Raw genomic sequence first — 22,565 nt, forward strand, 5'->3', positions numbered from 1 at the left:
TCTCTAATGAACAATTTGGTGCAATACAAAAGAAACATACTGAAATCATGCCACATGTAGTTTCAAGGAAGACCGTCTCAGAAACCCCACAGTCACAGTCTCTGTAGCACTGAAAGCAGCATTTCAGATTTTTGAACAACAATACAAAAGGAAATTTAGAATCTCCCTTCATGTAGTTCCAGAAATACAAAGCAATCCTGACCCCTGAGAAGCGATGCCATAAGGAATGAATTGACCTTAATCAGTGCTCCTGGCTAATGCAGAAGCATCTCCAATAAAGAGAAACTTGAAAGACATTTGGAAAGAAGGGCTGACACACACAACTCATGCTGTTATTCATACCATTGTTACCATTTGAACAATCCCTTTCCACCAGATCCTCTCCCCCCACCCTGAACACATCATTAAAGTGTTGAGCCCGAAAAGAAAATTTAAGAACTTGGGTTTTTAAAAAATATATACCTTCAAACACACTGCAATTTCACTCCCTCCAATGTCCAACAATGTTTAAATTAAAACGTGAAAGACATTTTAAGTATCAACTATTCTAACACATGCCATGCCCAAGGATTCTTATGAAACAAGAATAAGAAATATGAAAAAGGTGTTGTGTTAGCTGCTATGAAACTCTGCAGATTAATTATTTCTGGCCTGGGTAGATTTCTGAGCAATGCTCCATATTTCAGATTAATTTCTCTTCCAAGTATGTGCATGGTATATTCAGTACAGATGGTAAAGGCAATGTATCTTTTCCAACTTTCCTGAAACCTAGTCAAGTTTTTTGGAGTCAGCAGAACCAACATCTGGAACTAGAAACTGATCAGAAACAAGCATACCTTTGTGAAAGGTTTTATTTACTGACGTCCTGTAATGTTTTTGCAAGTCAAATTTTCCATTATAACTAAACCATCATTTAATACCCTCCCTACCACAAAGTCTTAGAAATCGGCTAAGTTGCTGTCCAAACCATAACAACTCTCACACATTTTTTTAAAAAACCCCACCTAAAAAATTAAATATGAGTCCAGGGAATACTTTCCCTTGCATATTTATGGTACCTGGAACATTTTAAAATAAGAAATGACTTGAACTTGTTCCTATGCAAACTGAGCCAATTACAATTAAAACAACAACTCTTCTTGCCTGTTGGCATTATAGAGCATTAACTATTTCACACAGGCGCTATAGATATGGCAAGTCATTTACAAATTCAAGCTAAGCTGACAAAAGCAAAAAAAGACGCCGTAACCTAGTTTAAAATCAAGCTCATGTGAAATGGAAGAGGAAACCCCACCCATCATGTGAAGACAGCCTCAAGTGTCTGTGTGCGTTTCATAAGCAGCCCATATGATGATACCAGAGATGGTTTACTTTAAAAATCCATATTTTTAAACATGCCTTTTCTCTTTCCTCACTCCAGTTTTGGCCAGCGCTTGATTCCGTAATATTTCTGTTCACAGAGAGAAGTCAGGAAACACAGCAAATCTCTTAAGAAAGGCCACCTCTCATGAGATTTTCAGATCAGAAAATAATCTGAAAACATCATGAGAAAAATGTGAAGAGATGCATAGCTAAGCACGATAATTTCTGGATTTTTCCCATGTTATATCACTTCTCTGTTTCCAAAGTTTGAATAAAATCCCTGTACGCCAAGTAAAAAAATTATCCTTTGAAAAATTGATTTCAGGATGGAAAGTGGGGAAAGGTAGTCTGAGAGACTAGAATATAAACTTCCTCTTAAGGGGAATGGCATCTAGTTGCTTGTTTAACGGTTTGCATCATTTGAAGTGTCTGTAGTGTGCACCTTATTTTATCTATATTATGATGCAGATGATGTAGTACAACAACAGGACCAGGTTATCTGTATCAGTAGTTGAATTCAATCATGGTTTAGCCATCAGAAACATGCTACAGGCTCATGCTCTCCTTTTTCCCTTTAGACACACACACAACAAATCCTTTTCCCTAAATTGTTTACTGTGGTGTCTTAATCAAACTGGCTTCCAATTCCAATTTGGAAGCAATCTGTGTTTAGTGGCAACCACTTAATCTGCACAGTTCAGGATTCACAGAGATCTATTGCCACCACAAGACAGAAAGTAAAAGAGGGAATTGATGTGCACAAGAGGAGGATGGAATGCTTGAGCACAGTGCATGTTTCCTTCCCAACAGTAAACCATGGTTTGGTCATTGCATCTGAACTGAGCAAATCCTGCAAACTGAATCCCGTGTCTTTCGCTTGTGGTTTGAAAAAGTCAAATCCTCCTCTACTCTTGCTTTCCTCCTCCTCTTAATTATAATGTGTAATTCTTGTTTTAAGAAGATGATACAGTTGTAACCCATCAGTACTTGATTCTTGTCAGAAATCTGAAGAATGATTGGAAACCAAATAAAATCCACACATCTCCAGGGAGAGTCAAACTATGATAATTACTAAAACAAAGGCTGCTCTTTTAGCATGAAAACCATGGAAAATGATGTTGTAAGAAAAAGAGAAGCAAGTTAGCATATGTCTGCATTGCAGTAATGTAGAGAGCCAAATGGTACGCTGGAATAAGCACACAAGCCAAGGAATCATGGTAAAATCCAGGGAGGAGGGAAGCAGCGAAAGTTTTTCAGTTGCCACCCATCTGGCCACAACTGCCTCTAGTAACTATTTGGAAGACTAGTTTTTATAAGGTAATGCTGGGCGAGCAGTGAAGCCCTATCACACTGGTGCTCTTCCCTTGCTGTTTCCTTTTCATTATCAAGCAACTTGATAGGAAAAAGGAGAGAAGGGGGAAAAGTCACTATGGCTGAAAGCTGACAGGCACAAACTACCTATTCTTCTCTGCAAAACTGTTTGTGAAGCAAACAAGTAAAAAACTATTGTACTGCAACTCTTTCTTGCTCCTAAAAATATTCCCCAACATACTCTCCCCATCTCCCATGCAAAACCACTATAAAGAAACTGCTAGTAAACCAGACGTCATCCTCCAAGAGCATCTTGCAAAATAAAACAAAATGAACTCACAGGCAACTAGACTTGTGCCTCTGTTTCTGAACAGTTTTGTTAAGAATGGTTAGACAAAGGGAGAAAAATCAAGTTATGCCAAAAAAAAGAAGAGTCTCTCTCTCTCTCTCTCTCTCTCTCTCTGTATGTGTGTGTATTCTGGGCTGCAGTCACCTCATGTACTACATCAGTTGAAGCCCTGTGCATGCCTTCTGCTTGCATAATGGGGTTCCCCCTGCACAACACTGAATTCCACTCTCTAGGTTTAGAAACTCTCAATGACTACAATCACAACACAAAACGAACCATGCCTGCTCATGAATTCAATGTGGCTTACTCCCAAGTAAGTGTTGTTAGGGTTGCAGCCTTAAGAGATAGAGGGTAATTCCCTTTACTTAAAGTGGTCAGCTTGTCCTCTATATGAAGAGGTTTCTGTTTGCTGGGGCTTCCAAGCCTCTCTCAAAACAGGCTAAGCAGGGTATTCAGGAACAGATCATTAAGGAAGTGGGAGATGGGTCTGAGGACCGCTTAGGGTGTCTGCGGCCTTCTCACATCTATTAATGCTGTTTAACAGGTTTGCCCTCAGGTTGTCTCAGTGGTTATTTTAATTAACAGAATTACAACCACTCCCCAGAACCACAACCACTACCAGGCTCACAACAGATTTGAACATCTAAAAAGGGCATGGAATAGACAAGTGAGCTGGCTCTGCACATGCAGGGAAACCCATTGCTTAAATGTAACCACATACCCAGCCATGTCAAACTCTATGTGTATTAGGTAACACAGTTCTACAGGAATTACAGACATGTCCTTCACAAACATTTGGTATCTGCTCTCACTCCTTGTAGGTTTCTCTCGTTCATGAAGTACATGAAGTTCTGTCCACCCTTAGATTATTAAAATACTCCACTGTCCAACTTCGGCAGTGATATTAAATAGAATGGTTACCCATTGTTAATACAAAACAGAGCCTACAACGCACCACTTATGATCCTCCCTTTTTCCTATCTGCCACTTACTTTTTTTTTGTCAAGCTTTTGTTAGTATTATTCCTTCTTAATATAACAACAGACAAGAATGAAGATTAAAAGACTATGAAATATATACATGAGTAGTTGCATGAGTTTAAATAACAAAGCCCAAGTAAAGACTATCAACTTTATCAGACCACAAAGTATAGTTCCAGATATGCCAGGCTTGTGACAAGGGTTGTCTTGAAAATGATGGTTCCGCTGTACATGTCATAAAGGAATGACAAATCACATAAAAAGAATCTGGAGGTTCTAGTCCTTGTCAATTATGCATGATTTCCTTCATTATCGTTATATTCCAGAGTGAGCAGTATTAAGTGTCCAGTGTAAGATTCTGGGCTGTTTTACATTCAGTTGCAATAACTTTGTGTGCTGCCAAGATCGTATATAAGACACACACACCCTTTTCCAATATATTTACACTGGTGTCATCAAAAATATTCAGTAGCATTGGACAACAAAGATTAGCATTAATCTTTAGTAATATTTAACATTTCTATCAAATTCCAAAAATCTTGCACTAACTGACATTCCGACCATAAATGATAACATGTACTAAGTTTACTGCAACCCCTCCAACAATTAGGTGATATAGAATAAAATATTTTCGACATATGAAAAGGAGTGTGATAACATCTGTATAATAATTTTAATAAGTTTTCCCTTTAAAAAACCTGGAAACAAATTTTAAGGGCCGTGATTCTTAAATGTTATTCCAATGCTTGGGAAGAATTTGTGTGCCAATATCCAGTTCCCATATCTTTTTAAGTTTCCCATATCTCCCAATTATTTAATTAATTGTGCGGGTTTAAAAACACACACACACAAACCCCCATTTGTATTCGTAACATGTATACACAGCATTCAACTGGGTTTCCGTTTTACTTGGGAGGCAACCAGTGCTATTTTTCTAGAAAGAGGTGCCAGGGGCTTCTGGTCCGGCTTGCCTTAATGGAGGCAGCCCCCATGACAGCAGGGGATAGTCAGGAAACGAAAAACAAGGATAACAGAGGGTAAATCATCCTTGCAAATCCCCCCCCCCAAGAACACTCTTTATCTTGGTACCTGGCTCTTGCTCTGGCATGAAATGTGGAAGGCAGGGAGGCACCGAGTACAAAAACACTTCGTCTGGCAAAAACCCTCCTACACCACCATTAAACTTTATAAATTTATATATTGTAATATCACAAATGGAAATCATTAATTATGTAGCTGTTGACTAAGAGATTATTATTGTAACTGAAATGTAACTGACATTATTTAAGACTATGGAACACAGGGATATAAGATTGGAAATGCACCCAAACCACCATGCGGGGAGCCACTTTAACTAAAATGTATTAATTGGAAGTTGGTTGGCATTTCGATAACTGTATAATTTGGGAATTAATAGTTATTGTTCTAATCTGCTATTATCGGAGGTATATTGGAAAACTTAAAAAAAAAGAAAGAAAGAAAGAAAGAAAGAAAGAAAGAAAGAAAGAGGGAGAGAGGGAGGTGCTGGAGCTCACCATGAACTTCTCCCTTGTTCTATTAGAATGGCAATGGCACCTACCGGAGAGGTGATGGAGCTGAGCTCCAGCTGAAAAAAAGCCCTGGAGACAACCTTTAAGTATAAATCATTTGAAGAATGTGGTATCCTAATACACTGATTGCAACATTACATTGTTTCCTTTAAAGGGCTTATATGTTATATTTACATAGTTAGTGTGGCAATGGTGAGCAAACACTTTGACGCCTTGATTGCTAGTTATTGCTTTGAGTCTTAAGTAAAAGCTTTCATGGAATAAAAAGAAAACTCCAATAAGGGCCTCAGGGTCACTCCTCTTACAGTTCAGTGTAACAGAAAAAGCAGGTCACATCCTAAGCCAGGGAACCTTATTCAGCTCCAGGGCTGCACTCCCTCATAGACAACCTCCCAGGAACAAGGGGGCGGAGGGAGAAATGGGTGGAGCAAAGGATGCAATTCTTGCCTTTCTACAGTAAGCTACATTTCAAGCACACAGAAGGAATCTATACGCACACCCCTCTGTTAATTCTTCATCCAGGCAGGTAAGGGCATAATCACAGATCAGGAAAACCTTCCAGTCAGGAAATAGCACCCAAGTTTTGGAAGAATTTTAACTACTTTATTGGAGATTTTTAAACATATTGAAAGGAACAGAAATTATAGCTACTGCAGTGGTGTGTGGGAGTGTTGCTGTGGTGTGTTGCTGCTTCTCTGACTGTCAATACTTGGTAGGTTCTGATAAAATTAGGAAGCGTAAATGATCTGAGCCCTTGTGGGAACTCCAAACAGTGCAGTGTGTGGTTGGCTAATAACCTTTTTAAACACAACTTTCAGATGATAGCATTAATTTGCTTTCAGAGCCATAACACCAATCCGTCATTGGATGGCTGTATATCACTAATTAATCTGTGTTAAAACTGAGTTTCCAAAACCAACGATTGAAACGTTAACAATCCCAGATACTTGGCAAATAAAAAACACAGAGGTGCACTGCTGAATGCTAACAGTCATGTAAACATGATTAGGAAACTATATGCACATTTTCTGACACATTTCCAAAATACCTGCCTCGCAGATTCATCAGAATTATCAGTATTCAGAGGTCAATGATGATTGATATACCCCCCCCCCAGTCTTTGCAAACTCACTGTATTGCTATGTCCCTAAAAAGAGAACACCTGCCAGGTGTACATTAAATAGAAGAGGATGCTAAAGTGTGCCATAAAATAATGAGACGGACATTACCCCCTTTCCTTCCCAAATGTACATGTATTAAAAAAGATAGTTCCTGGGATTCCACCACACTCTACTGTCCCACCAAAGGTCAATTCAGATTCACCAGTAGTAACATATGAGCCCTTTCTCCATGGGAACACACACACACTCTTAAATAAACATTTTGGTCCAGGAATAGCAAGGGCAAAAAAAAAACAACCTACATTGGACTCAAGGCACAGAACCTACCATAGGGCTCGGCAGAGTGAGAACTGAGCTAGCCTCCAATACTCTTTCAATTAAAACAGGATGATACAAGAAGGAATAATCCGAGTAAGACAGTGGAGGCGGCAAAATCAATGCCTGCCTCAGAAACTAGAGACAAGGGGAAGTTCATTACCCATCTAGATTCCAGACTTTATCCACTTATCTACCTAAGACCTTTAGGCACAGGAACGGACATGTACCGCCTCACTTGCAAGGAAGAGAGAAGTATAAGAGCCAATGTGGCAGGTACACTATCCAGTGTAGAAGCAGCTAAAGCAGGCATGGCCAAACTTGGCCCTCCCGCTGTTTTGGGACTACAACTCCCATCATCCCTAGCTAACAGGACCAGTGGTCAAGGATGATGGGAATTGTAGTCCCAAATCAGCTGGAGGGCCAAGTTTGGCCATGCCTGAAGCAATGGGAATCCAAGGCAGAACAACCCCACTCCCGCCACCATCTTTTTAAGCATATCCCAACAGCACAACTAGTTGTCCATATTACACTTGCTGTATTCTAGTAATATGACTCTAGAGTAGGGGTTAGGGTTAGGGTTAAACTGTGACCCTCTGAGTTGTTGCTTGACTACAACTTCCATCAGCTCCAGGCAGCATGGCCAGTAGTCAAGGATGAGGAGAGTTGGTAAGTCCAGAAACATATGGAGGGAGCCACAGGCTGGCCACTCCTGTTCTGGAGGGTGATAAAGAAACAGACATCAAGGAGATGGTTTTAGAAGGTGAGGGGCAGGGCAGGCACGGCATCAGATGCTCCACAAAGCAGTCTTCAATTCCAGATTATTAGCTGCTGGCAAACGAAGTATTGGTCATCTGCAACTAATTCTATTTCAAAGCTACATCAAAAAATTTATTCTCCCAATTGGCTGAACATCTCTTGGAAAGGAGTGCAAATTCCAGAGTTACCTTCTGTAAATGCTTTAACTGTTGGTTGGTTTTGTACAATCACACAACTTTTCTTTCAGTTAAAGGATGACACGCATGAGGAAGAGAATATGGATCCCACTGTGAGTCCAGTTACTCATAATTAACAAATCCAAAAGAAGATCCTCACTTACTGCATTAAATGACCACAACTTTAAACTAGAAATATATGTTCAGTTTAAACCTTATGCAGTATTCAAATCTGCTGCAAATACAAATTAAGGAATGTACACCAGATTGCCAAGTAGCAGTCCCATCTACCATGGTGAAGTCTCACAGTTCCCATGAGAAAAAGTTTAGGAAATGGGGGAGGGGGGCAGACTTGGGTGTGGAACAGGACAGACAGACAGTGTGAATTCTAGAAGTCACATGGGGCAGCTTTCAAGTGATTCAAGTCTGACTTATTAGTAATCCACTACAATTTGGGATCTATTTCCTCTACTCCATTTAAATCTCATTTTATGCAGCTTAGCTAACTAGATCCAGATGCACCTTACAGACACTTATTGTGGTATGAGCTTTCATAGTCAAGAGGCTTCTTCATTCAATACATGAAGTGGACTGGAAAGATGGTTTTCCTCCACTGTACCTCAACCCACATGGGGTGTATATGTCATGTATCTGATGAGGACAGCTCTTGTTGATTCAAGGTCATGCCATAAGAAACCAGTAAGCCTTTAAATACCGCAGAACACTGGCTTGTATCCAAAAGTGTCTTCTGCTTGCAAAATGCCTCTTACACCTATGGAAAGCTAGTTCCAGCCTAGCAGAAGAGTACACGGTGAGAAAGGGGACCCCAAATCAAGGGAGATTCTCCAATTCCCTGTCTTTATGGCCCAGCTGAGATTATATGTTAAAGCCTGTATCTTCCTTACTCATTGTCTCTCACACTCTCCATACATTGAAGCACAGCACTACAAGCCTTGTGCTCGCACAAGTGTTCAGCAAAACAGCACTAATACATTTCTCTTTTAACTCGTGGTTTTGGGACCAAAGGGTGGCCACATCCACATGCAACAATAAGCCAGGCTTTCTGGTTTGTTGTATCTTATCAGGAATGAGTCTGATCACTCCTGGTTTGCTTCTCCTAGTTTGCACAAGCAGGATAAGCAAAGTGTGGAGCCTTGGCTTCAGGTTCCTTCCAGACCAGGGATCATGGTTTGCTGCTCCTTAACAAGCCAGGATCAGCAAGCCACTGTTTCAAGTTATCAAGCAGCAGACTATATTACTCTAGAATGGATCCTGACAGTGTCCTCCATTTGAAAGTCTTTTGGACTACGAATTTTGTAATATTTTACTTTATGTAAAACATCAAAAGAGATAGAAGCCCTGAAAGCTATAGATTTAAGAAATTCAGACATTAAATATGTGCAGCTTTATATGATTTGCATTTTATACAGGTCTTTATAATGCTCCACATATTTGGCAACTATAAATGGAGAAGTACTGGGAACTCTGAAGACACGGTTAGGGAGGAATCAAGCTTTAGGACAGGGTGGGGAAACCTGAGGGTCACATTCTGTCAAGGACAACCTTCCAGGGACTGCATAGACAAGGCCTGAGGCAAAAGCTTTGTAACAATGGAGTGTATTCTAGTCACAAAAAGTGAGTGAGGTATCCACACACACACACCCTTCCATCCTCCATTCAGGACAAGCAAGGGCCATTATCACAGTTCAAACACTCTTCAACTAGACCAGGGGTGTCCAAACTTTTTTCAGAGGGCCAGACTTGATTAAATGAAGGGCCATGAGGGCCGACCAGAGAGACTACAAAAGTTGTTGGCCTTTTTTTAGGATTGAAGTTACTGAGGTGTTTTAAGGATTTTACCCCAGGAAATAAACTGCCACAGGGGCCAGATTAAACCGACCGGCAGGCCAGATTAGGCCCCCGAAATGGACTTTGGACATGCCTGAACTAGACAAACAACTTGAGGAGGGTACAGGGCTGGTGAGGAATGAGCTTGGGAAGAAAGGAGTAACCTAGGCTCCAAGGATCAGAGGGACTAGGCCAATTTCAGCTCCTAGACTTGAGAAGCTTCACCCCTGAGGTTAAGAGAAAACTAACACAATGTTTTACTGCTAATACCAATGCTGTAGAGCAGGGGTAGGCAACCTAAGAATGGGGGTATGAGTGACCCCAAGAGTCACACCTGTCACTATCATTTCATTACATATATGTCAAAAAACTAATTCTGTCAACTGATCCTACTCTGCGGCAAACAGCCCAGCAATCAGGACTCATTGCTAATGTTCATGCCCATCTTCCTTTTGTGTTTTGTAAAACCCACTCATCCCATGCAGAAGAAAAATACAGCTCATATGCATCTCTGAATTTGTCATTCATTACATACTAAAATATACATTAAAAATCAAGGACTGGTTGTTTTCTTTTATAGCACCAAGACAGCCAAACATGTAATGCAAAGAGAACATGAGGGAAAGAGAGCAATCTTTAAAAACCCGAGAAGCTCTTACTAGGCAACCTCACTAATACAGTCCATATGTAAAGACTAAAGTCAACTTAGGAAATATGAGGCACAAAATAAAAGTTTCCATAAAATTTGAGTTTTATTTCACCAATATGTTGGACAATGTCAAACTTCAGACTTCAATATCCCATTCAAGTTGTATTTACCAAAGTCTGAAATTCAACATTGTCTTCTTAACAAAGAAGAGGAAAAGGCTTATGATGTTACAGCATAGTTTGGTTCCCTAGACACACGTACAATATTTCACTGGCTTTTTTCTCAATGAGCCAGTGGACTTGGGAGAGAGACAGGAAAAAGGTCTCCTTGTTAATTCTCCCTGACCTCTCAGTGGTTTTTGATACCATCAACCATGATATCCTTCCAGAGCAGTTGTCCAAATTAAGGGTGGGTGGCACTGTCCGGATGGTCAAATTTCCAGAGTGCTTCAGCCCCATGGAGCCTTCAGTGCAAGTCAGATGAACATGCTGAATCCAATTTCCAGGAATTTAAGACAATGCTCAGGCCGCAGTTCATATATGCACCAAGTTTCCATGAAGGTAAGAACAGCTGGAGAAATTGTTCAGGCAAGTAGACAGCACATGTGGCATTAACACAGAGGCTTTGACATAATATGTTCCCACAGTTCTTGGGGGGACGGGGACTCCCTGACCAGCATGAAGCCTCTCAGCCACCACAATCATGATGTGGCAAAGGTGGTGCAGCAATAAAACTGCTAGCACATTTGCACAGCTAATCAGGTCTGGTATGATTGTATGTGGAACCGCGTGCTGAGTTTCCTGCATCGCACAGGGTTGGACTAGATGACTCTAGGGGTCGCTTCCAACTCCACAATTCTATTATTCAAAAGTACATAGAGCTAAAAGAGGAAGTTTGAAGAATGATGCTATTTCCTCTTTCACTTCTGTGAGCTTTTCAATGTTCACAATACCTACAGGGTGACCAGAATGGCGGAGATAAGGATAAGTAAATCTAGGAGATTGGTGGGAAGAAAGAAGGAAAGAAGGAAGGAAAGAAAGAAAGAAAGGCTGTAGAATGCATAAGATGATTGACTGTGCATACATCAGATCCAGTAAAACAGACTTTTTGAAACTGCATGAAGTTTTTACATGTTTTCCATACATTACAGATCACATTTTTCTCCATAGACTAACCATAGGAATCACAACTTGCTGCTTTCCAGCACTACTTTAGCCCAAAAACAATTCAAAGGGATCTGTTTTAATTCTACTGCATACAACTTTTACCCAAACCCCATGGAAAAGCAAAGTGTTTTCATATTTATGTGCATTTTCTTTCTGTATGTCAGAAGCCAACAGCACTCCCTCAAAATTGTGAATGTGCCCACAGACCAAAAAGGGTTGGCAACCCCTGCCTCAACTTAAGTTCTATGGAAATCCCAAGGTCAAGCAGTTTTTAAGCACAGAGTTCAGTGAGGTAATTTCACATGTTTTTCTAATCCCAATAGTTTTAAAAAAAGCAAAACAAGCAGATGACTACAATCTTCAACAGCTCATTTCATAAACTAGAGGATTGAAGTTAAAATCGCTTGCTTCAGAAATATGCCTACTGTATTTAGAATTTCACATCCATCAACTGTTAAGTGCACATTTAAGAAGCTGTGTGTTGGCAACTGATCAATCTTGAAATCTACTTTAGTAATAACAAAACCTGGAACCATTTTCTACTTGCTTTCTCATTAACATATTCTTTTCACACTTGGAAATCAGTTTGAATTCTCAAACACATATAGCTAAAAAGCACAGTACACTTTCAAAACTGAAATGACCAGAATCCTTAAAAGTTGTCACATAAAGTACCACAAGACTGCTTTTCACTTGTGGGCCATCTACAACCATAACCTGATCTATCTATCTATCTATATTTTTAATGTCCAGTAGCACCTTAGAGACCAGCTAAGTTTGTTCTGGGTATAAGCTTTCGTGTGCATGAACACTTCTTCAGATACCATCCATGCACACAAAAACTTATACCTAGAACAAACTTAGTCTCTAAGATGCTACTGGAGAATATATATCTCGACTGTGTCAGACCAACATAGCTACCTACCTGAATCCTAACCTAATCTAATATCCCTAAATTTAAATAAATTTATTTCCTTCGTAATTTAAATCATGATTGCTATTGCCTTGATGTAAACGAATGCAGTGTGGCAGCTGCAACTTTCCAAGAACATTCATCTTGAGAAAACTAAATGGAACATTAACCTAACATTCTGAATAGTATGCGAGCTTTCCAAAAAAAATTATTTATGTTGAACACTTCCCTCCCGCTTTAATGTGTATTAGGAAAACAAGCAACAGACTATGCATTTCACTGCACATACTACCTATACTCAAGCAGCAGCAGTCCAATTTAATGTGTGCCTAGAGGAGAAATGAACGTTTCTGGCAATGCATGTTATATGCCAGTGACAGAATAGGAAATAAGAACAAGAGAATAGTATTTGGGGCTCATGTGGAGGAAGAACCTGTGGCCCTCCAGATGTTGCTGGACTGCAATTCCCATTGCCCCTGGCAACGGACCATACTGAATGAATCTGATGGAACTGAGGTCCAATAACACTAGAAAATCCACCAAGTCCCCTCCCATCGCTTATTTTCTTAACTTTAGGAGGCCCACACAGTAAGTGTGCAATGCACTTCTGGGCAGTTCAAATGGCAATAAATTGGGGGTCTAGAGCACTATATCAGCATTTCTGCTTCCAGGATTCCAGATATTGGGGAGTGCAGGGGGGAATAGTGGGGGGGGGGGAGAGACAAGAAAGAATAAAATTTTTTATTTCTCACTGCTCTCTTGATGGTCAACACAGCTAACAGAGACTAGTGTGAGCACCACAAAATGAATAATGGGATATTGCCGAGTTAACAGTACTATCTTACCCAGAGACCCTTATACACTGCTTTTGTGTGCTAAAAGTTCAAACGGGATGCATAACAAACTTGTCTCTGGACACACTCTCTGATAAGTAACCACAAGCAAGCTCAACCAACAGCTGTCCAGAAAAAGGCAAAAATATACAATTGTAAGTAGAAATTAGATATAGTCAACCAACTATCAATTTTGAAAAAACAAAGTGACAAAAAGGTTCACAGGTATACTAGAATATAGGATCCCTTATGCAAAACACTCTTAATAGACGAAATGATAACACCAATGCTTTTTTATTTAAATGAAAAGGTGCGGCTTAAATATCCTAGACTCTACCATTTAACACAGCTCTGCTAAATGCCAGCCACTAAATGATATCCAACATTAAACATACTGAAGAGCAGACCCAGTAAAATCAATGGATTTAAAAAATTCAATGGATTGGACCCCCCAGTATGACTAATATTAGTTATCACCCATTGACTGCAATTATTTTAAATTTGTGTACAAGTAACATTGGATATAACCCACTGTTTATAGTTATTTAAAATTTTATCGGTTATGGTTTTAATGTTACGGAAATCCTTTATTTGGTTAGAGAATAAACATTAGCTGAATCCCTACCAAAGTAAATTAAACACATCTTTTCTATTGGATGTGCTGTTACAAACAAACGTTGCCCAAACTAACAGGTATACAGCAGCTGCCCCTTTTCACCCTAAGCTGCAGGCCACCTTAAGTACACAGAATTCATTTAACAAAGATACATGGTGGCTGTGTTCATATTCCTTTAAAATTTATCAGAGAACAGCCCCTCTTTGGGGTTATTTTGGCCTCAGATTGCCCCACACAAGATTTTAAACAGAAGCCTTACTAAATAAAACAACACCATTCCTCAGAGAACTGAGCTCCTGGAAAATTTAAAAAAGACAATAGCTATGAGGTTACCTCATCACTGCAACAAACTAGTGGATCAATGACACCAAGATTCTCCTAAAATGTTTTATCAGAAAGAGATTCAACAAACATGCACCTATAGTTAAAACCATGCACAAACAGAACACAGCGGCTGTGAAGGAATTTTAGTCAGAGCTTCCATATTAAATGATAGTTCTTGGTAACTACTGCAAGAGAAGTGGGTGGCCTAATACGAATTACCCTGAGGGGGTGCTCTACTGACTGTTAGCCACACTGCTATATTTCTTCAACTACTTGGGAAATTACAACAATTAACATTCATTAGTGCATCAAAACTTCAGTTTGCTGACTGCTACGCAGACAACAAGCAGACCAGGCTACTGCGCGAGGCTCCCTGTGTGCAAACTGGAACTTTCCTGTAGGCAATGACAGAAATGAGCAGAAAAGTACAGCTCAGAACTCCCTTTTTGGTGGCAACCCCTGGATCACTTTCTAATTATTATCACCATACTGGTATTCAGACATTAAGCACCGTGGGATTTTCGGCAAGAACAGAACAAATGTTCTCAAATAGGACAAATAAGTCCACATTTGCTTTGTGCACTACATGGGACTGAAGCTTATCAAATGCAGAAGCAAAGACACTTTTCCAGCCCAATGGAAGAAGCCATAGGGAAAATACAGCTACAACCATCACCACCACCCTTATTAATCTCCATATATCACGTATGAATGCAGAAAGTTTCCAGTCAGAATTTAAACACACACACACGAATGTGCACAGAAGCTTAAGGAAGAAGCAGAAGAGAAGCGTGATTCCCTCCTAAAGTTTAAAACGAGTGCTAATTGATATGGAAATGGACGTGATTGTCTGAACGCTCCGAGCAGTCAAGGGAACAAATGTTCACTGTAGCTAAAGTCTGGGTAAACCCCCAGACAGACAAACTCTTCTCAGAAGTCTGTTTTGCCAAGTGTTAAGTTTCACAAGTCAAGCAAGTCTTTCTCTCTCTCTCTCCCTCCCTCCCTCCCTTCGTTTCTCCCCCATACCCTCCCCTTTACAACTTTAAAATAAAAGGAAAGAAGATCTGCTCCCCCCCCAACCCCCACTCCCAACGCTGATGCCAAAAGTTTGATTCTGCCTGTGATCGACACCCGACACCAGCTCCTCCAAACTCCAGGGAAATCACTGCGTCTGAGGGCCGCAAAGCGCTGGGAACGGGGAGGGGGAAGACTTTTGTCTCGCTCTCGAGGCACAAGGTTGAGCTCGAAAGCCCAGCAGCACGCAAAAGGCGACGGGAATCCTTTCCTGGCCAGCAGGAAAAAGGAAGGCTCACCCCCCCCCCCAACACACCAGGAAAAAAACCTACATTTATTTTTTGGTGCTGGGGGATGAGTAGGTCACGCAAGCGCCCTCTTTCTTTAAATGAGAAGTTGTTGGGGGGGGGGGAGCCACAACGAAGCAGCTTTCCGTCCTTTTTCTTGCCCGATCTGGTACGGGTCGCCCTCGCACACACCCCGCTGCGCCTCTTGCGGACACTGGCCCCAAGGTCCTCACGGCCCCGAGCCTCCTCGATCCCCCCCACCTCGTTTTTTCCGCCCTCCGCGCCTGGGCTGCTGCTTTTCCTCCCTGCCGCCGCCTCCGTCCCATGCCAGCCTCCTCCATTCCCACCAAGTCCCACTTCTCGAGTTGCGCGGAGAAGTTTCCGTCCGCACAACAAAAGGCTTCCCCGCTCTCCCCGAGCCCGGGAAAGGCAGCTTGCCGCCCGCCGGAGCCCCCGCCCCGCCCCGAAACTTACCCCCGACGGCGCCCAAGCTGCCCCGAAGCACCACGGCGGCCACCAGGGACAGGAGCAGCAGCCGCGGCGGCGGCGCTGCCGCCTCCATGTTGTGCCGCAGCAGCTGCTGCCCGCCGAGTGGCTCAGGCGGGCTCCATGCTCCGAGTGCGCCGCGCTCGGCAGACGGGGAGGGAGGCGCTCTCCGGATTCCCCACCTCCTCCTCCGCCGCCTCCTCATCGAGGCGCTGCTGCCGCTCTGGGAAGGAGAGGGGGAGAAGGGGGCTGGGAGCCTCCCGCTTCCCTCCAGCCCCAGGACGAGCCGAGCGGAAGCCAAGGGACCGCCCCGCCCCTTTCCCCGGCGTGGGACAACCGCGCGCCGCCGCTCCTCTCGCCTGTTGCTGGCTCGCCTGCTCGGCGAAGGAGCGCCAGGTGGCCGGCTCGCCCTTCGCCAGGTCTTACTCCTAGGCGAGCAAGAAGTCACCACCCACCGGGTGGAAGGCGGGAAGAGGACCCGCAAACGGCAACCCGGGTTTAGGGTGCGACCTTGAGCCGTCCAGGTAGTAAGTAGCCTGTCCCCGGGGGGCTTCCTCGGACGTAAACGTTCCCCACCCAGTTCCCAAGTAAGTGCAGCGCAGTCTCATGGGATGGCAGCCCCAAGGGCGACCCACACTCTCCATGGGGTCTAGCAGGGGGGGCAACTTAAATAAAGTATTTGAGGGGGGGGCAGAAAAGCCCTGCCCTGCATAATCGATCACATGGTGGGGCACACCCACACTATTTGAATGGCAATGCCTATCAACTGGGCAGGGGACTCAGCCCCCTCAAATATTTGGGGGGGGGGGCAAAGGAGTTGGCCACTATGGGTCCTAGGCAGGAGCCCCAAACCCAGGCGCGGCATTGCAGTTCATGAAAGCTGCTCAAATTGTTCAAGGAGCTGCTAGAGTTGCTCTCTTTTCGGGCGGGCGGAGGCTTGTGCCTTGGAAATCAGCTTGACAGGCACGTTCAGCAAGTGAATCTTTCCCCCACCAATGTATCTCACTTTGCTTCTGGAACGGCTGCACACCTTCCCTTCTAGGAAAAAGGTAGCTCCAAAGCTGGGATGGGGAACCTGTGGCACTCCAGATCTGGTAGGATTCCAGCTCCCATCAGCCGCAGCCAGCATGTCAGGCCAGGGGTCAGCGATGCAGAGAGTTGCTGAACTACAACATCTGGAGAGTTACACAAGCTCCCTGTTCCCTGTTCTTATAAAGCGGGACATGCAATACTCACCAATAGAAATTCATTGCATGTTAAATGCCTGAAGATTAACCCTGCATGAGAAATAGCATGCTGCCAGTGTGTTTATAGCATTAAGTCTACTACATGTGAGAAAATGGCTACAACGCTATGTTCACCACATCAAATAAACATTTTTAGTAGTCCACCAATCAAATCTAGCAGTCCACTCTTTCCATTTGCCATGAAAGCAGAAGCGCTTTGTCAGATGGCCTCTGTCAATTCACTCCTGTCAAAACCTGAAAGTAGTCTAGACACTAGGCCACACCATAGACTAGACAAATGGCCTGCAGCCAAACTAGCATTTGGTTAATCTATTTAAAACCCGAGCACTTATTTCAGCCTCTTATCCTATTGAAAATTGTAACACTTGCCATGTTACAAATAATTTCAAGCAGGGGAAGAGGAAGCTTGAGCACCTCCATGTTTTACATCTCCCCTGAGATGTGTGGGCTTTGCACCTACCTAGAACTTAGGCATCTCATTGTGGAGAAAATGCACAAGTGACTCCATGTGTTCACATGTTACCCAGGAAGTTCAAGAAGAAACCTTTTCTCCATTCTTACTAGTAAGGCAGGCAGCTTCACATGTCACGATGTGCAAGTGTTCCCAATTTAAAACATTAAGTAGAACCAAAGGGGAGACCTCTCATGTCCCCTTGCAGAAATCTCTTTTGCAGACCACTGCTTTTGGTCTTGGGTTAATGCTTCTTCCCCAGAACATTAGTTTAGGGAGCAGCAATGCCTTGACAACACAGGGTGCATGTGGTACTGTTTCTTACCTGAGGCACCTGTCAAACAAGTGGTGCCTCATGCTTCCAGTCTGACACAGGAAAGGGTGAGGAGGCCAGATAAAATCAGGACAGGGAGTAGATGTGGTCCGTAGGCCTTCAGATAACTAATCCTTCCCTAGACTGAATTCAGTGTTTTTCTAGTAGTATTGGCCTCATTCATTCCTATATTAAATATCTGATACACCAATTAAAGTATCATAGACATCGCTGTTTCCTTCAGACACAGCATTACTTTTAATAACCAGAACTAACCCATGACCAGAGCAATGAGTAACACAAATTATATACCATGTGCTTAGCCTTCTACAAACAGACATAGATTATGGGAGACACTTGTTTTACAGAATGTGTGCTTAACTTTATTAATTTGGGCTCTTTAGCCAGGACTAAAGTAAGGACAGACATCATTAGCATTTTAACAAACCCAGTACATTCTTCCAGAGGGGTGAGATAGGGATTATTGCTAGCTTCCTTGCTATTCAATATGGGTGGATGTGAATGAAATAAGAAAAGCATTGTTATCTGGCAGTTTTTATCCGCCAAAAAATGAGGATACAAAAATCCCCGCTCCCGTGTATTCTGACATGACCAACACAAATAGCACTGTGATGTCTGTTTAATAAATGCTATTCTTTGTTCTCAAGATTAGCATAAAAGCAACTTATGATAGTAACAGAATTTGCTGCCGTTTGGAGTGTTGTACTAGGACCTGGTCTCAAGAGCAGGGTTCAGATCTCCACTGAAGCTCACTGGGTGACCTTGGGCCAGTCACCTTCTCTTAGCCTAACCTACCTCACAGGGTTGTTGTAAGCATGAAATGGAGAAGAGAAGAATCATGTACACCACCTGGGAAGATAAAGGTGATATATAAATGTAATAAATAAATAATATACTGTAATAAACATTCTGCACATGAACAGCTGTCAGACTGTATGTCATTCAAACAAAATAGATCCTTAAAAATATATGGGAATCTTAATTTTTTTCAAATCATGTTGGAAATTTATTACATCTAACACTGTATTATTAAGATATAATTGGCTATCGTGAGATTCCACCAGAACAGTGAGGCCAACGCGTTCCTGCCCACTTAGGGTTTCTTAATTAAAATAAACTCACAACTCCATTATGGTACAGTAGGCTTTTTCGTTCTGCATTAAAGGGAATACAGAAGCAAAAATTAAGGTGGATTCTTTGTAGTTGTTCTGCCTTTCCTTCCTGCCTAATTTTTGGAACAAATTTAATTTCTTTGGATTGTAAAATACAGGCTTTTCTTACTAATGTATGGGTTAGGTTTACCAGAATGGAGGAGTCTTAGAAGGTTTATGTTTTAAAGAAACATCCGATCTGAAATATATATCCTTAAGGTGGATATATGTATCCCTGTCGAAGTGACTCCTAATGTGATGTACTGGTTAGAGTATTGCACTACAATGGGAAAAACCAGGTTCAAATCCCCATTCAGCCATGAAGCTCACTGGGCGACTTTGGGTCATTCGCTCGCTACCTCGCAAGGTTGTTGTGAGTTGTCAGGGGTTCAGGAGCAGAGGCACAGGAAAGGGAGGAAATAGAGAGCGAGGGGGAGGAGTCCGAAGGAAATGTCAGCGATGACAGCGGTCCGAGGTCTCTGAGTCTTTCCAGCGAATCGGAAGATTCACAGAAAGGGGCTCCCATGGTCAGGGCAAGGGGGGTGCCTAGGGGGACACCCCAGGAAGAAGGGGCCAGAGGGGACTCAGAGAGCAGCAGTTGGAAATCAGGACCAGCGTCCACACCAGAGTGCAGTAGGGGGGAGGAGTCCCAGGCATCGGGATCAGGCGGCGCACTGACAGCGGGAGGACATGAGGCAGGATTGGCCACGCCTCCATCGGGGAGCGAGGAAACGGTCGAGAGGAAGGTTGAAGGCTGGGCGCGCGCGCCAAGTTCAAATGTACAGGAGGGCGGCGCAGTTGGCAGCCCGGATAGGGAGCCAGGTCCCAAAGCCCGCCGAAAAGAGCGGGAGGAGTCAGGGGGGGTCAACGTCAGCATCAGAAGAGTCCTGGAAGGAAGGGACCCCGGGGGGTAGCAGGACCCAGAGGAGAAAGGAGAGACGGAAGAGGTGGAGTAAGGCTAGAATCTTAAACTGGTGTACAGGGGGCGGAGATTCAGATGGAGCTTCGCCGATCTAACCCTAGACGTAGAGCTGGGGCGCTGTGGATTGAAAATGGAAACTGTACTTCAATAAAGACTTTTGTACATTACTACCGGTGAGCGTTGGTCCTCTGTGAGCTGGGACCTGGAGCCAGCTCTGACATGAGTGTAAAAAGCAGAGAGAATCATGTATGCCACCTTCAGCTCCTTGGAGGAAAATCAGGCTATAAGTGCAACAAAAACAGCTGGGTATGTCATCAGATAGAGCTCAGGGTTTCCTCCACACTAGCTGTTTTATCTGGAATGACATCATTAATTCACCCAGTTATTAAATAGAATGCAGATGATGTTGCATTCCAGAGCTTTTCCTGTTGTCCTCCCACCTTTTTAAAGCCACTTTGTGGAGGCTGCCAGTCCACAAAGTTAGAACAAAGCACTATTGAAGCATCTGGCAGGAGGAGTGGCCCTTATATTGATGCTACCCTGCCATTTTTCATTGTTTGCCCTCATTTTAAACCTGGCTCTACTTCTACCTGCTATCAACCCTTAAATTTGTGGCTTCCCATTCACTCCCAGCCATGACTCAGCTGAACTGGCTATTTAAATAGTATTTTTTTCCTGACAGTTGGCCCTTTTCATGTTGTGATCCACCCTGAGATCTATGGATGAAGAGTAGTATGCAAGGGGACTCCTGGTGAGGCAAGATGGCGAGCGCCCTATGAGCCCTGAGCTCATAGGGACCGCCAGCACCAACAGGGTTCTCTGGCTGGTCCTGCGCTGCCAATGCCACCACTGTCACAAACAAGCCAGGGACACCCAACGCAAAAATCGAGAGGGCTGAGCAGAGCCCCCAACCTCTTCCCCTAAGAACCTCAGCTCCATCGGGACTGGGATCGCCCTCGGAGGTCCAGAGGCCTCTGGAGCTGAACAGAACACAGCGGAGCCCCCCACCCAGCTGAACACTCACCAGCCTCCACTGCCACCGCCCCGCAGCCATCAAGAGAGAGAAGTAGGAGGGGACCGGGAGTGCCAGGGAGGCTGCGTAGAAGCACACGGCCCAGTCCAAACCCGGCCATGACCCCACCTCTCTGGTGAACTGGTGTGAGGGAAGCGGACAGAGGCCAGTCAAGAAGCTGCACAAAAGCATTTAATTTTTTAATTTTTACTACAAAATCCTAACTCTATTTCCGACCCTTAACTGGACCCCACTCCCTCATTGTGTGTACAGGTGTGTAGGTGTACGTGCACATGTGCATCCACAAACAACTACCACACCCCATCTCTCTGGCCGCCCCCCCATCTGTCTCTTGCATGTCTGCCTGTTAACCCCTCTGTGTCAGCAGTTTGTCGGTCTGCTTGTCTGCCTCCCGCTTTGTCAACACTGCTGAGGCGACCACGGTGACCCTAGAGAAGTCGTTAAAACACAGCCCAGGCATGATAAAAATGGCCACCTAATCTAGATGCACTAAAAGCCTCCAGTCAACAATGCCTGTTCAACTCAACAACACCCAGGAACTACCACCACTAAAACTCCTAACCACAACACCCCCCACTCCAAAAGGACACTGCGCACATCTCAAACCAAGGACACCAGGGAGATTGAGATAACACCAACCAGGGAGATGGTGAACAGCACTGAGACCACAACATCCCCCCAGGATGACAACAGCCCAACAACAAACGGGACCTGAGGGAAATGGAACTGAGACTTGCAGAACTATTGAAGAACACAGTGACTCCCCTGAAGACAATAATCAGCGATCTGACCTCCAGAGTGGAAACCCTCACTAACACCATCTCCACTCTAGAAAATAAGAATCAAATGCAAGAAAGACTAATAGAGTGGCTCCGAGAAGAAAACACACATGTGAAAAATCAGTTAGCTGAACTAGTAAGCCAGCAGGAAACAGAAAGCACAGAAATGAGAATTAAACAAGCGGACCTCAAAAATTGCAGTAGGCGGTGCAACGTCCACTCAGCAACTTCCCTGAAAAAGTGGTGCAAATTGCATGGGTCCTTGTCTCCTGATTATTGCTCCATTAAATTCTCTGAGGATCTTAGCACTCCTTTGTATAACTATGGGCATGATCCATCTCAAAATGCATATCTTTCCTCCTCTCCAATGAGAATGTTAAGATTGCAATCATCTATGCAATCTTCTACTTTTGCCGGACTAAGCACTGTTGAACATAATGATAGTTACTTCCAACTATACAAGTGAATGAACCACACACCTGTTCCATTGAAATAAGTGAAACTTACAGCTCAGTCTTGCACGTGTCAAAAGCAAGCCCCAATCAGGATTGCAGCCTTAAATATATATATGGTTGGATTTGTCCTTAGG

General features: G+C 43.3%; 1 protein-coding gene across 1 annotated transcript in view; it reads right to left on the bottom strand.

The window, feature by feature from the left end:
• LRP5 (LDL receptor related protein 5) overlaps positions 1-16,372 on the bottom strand; it is a 112,611-nt gene extending 96,239 nt beyond the window's left edge. Inside the window, exon 1 of the mRNA XM_083427134.1 lies at positions 16,048-16,372. Within this exon, the coding sequence (XP_083283260.1) occupies positions 16,048-16,264 (217 nt within the window). The 5' untranslated portion in view covers positions 16,265-16,372. The remainder of the gene's footprint in view (positions 1-16,047) is intronic.
• Positions 16,373-22,565: the final 6,193 nt, after the last annotated feature.

This window comes from Podarcis tiliguerta (genome assembly GCF_965153285.1).
Source record: "Podarcis tiliguerta genome assembly, chromosome: 1".
In the NCBI taxonomy this organism is placed as follows: Eukaryota; Metazoa; Chordata; class Lepidosauria; order Squamata; family Lacertidae; genus Podarcis; species Podarcis tiliguerta.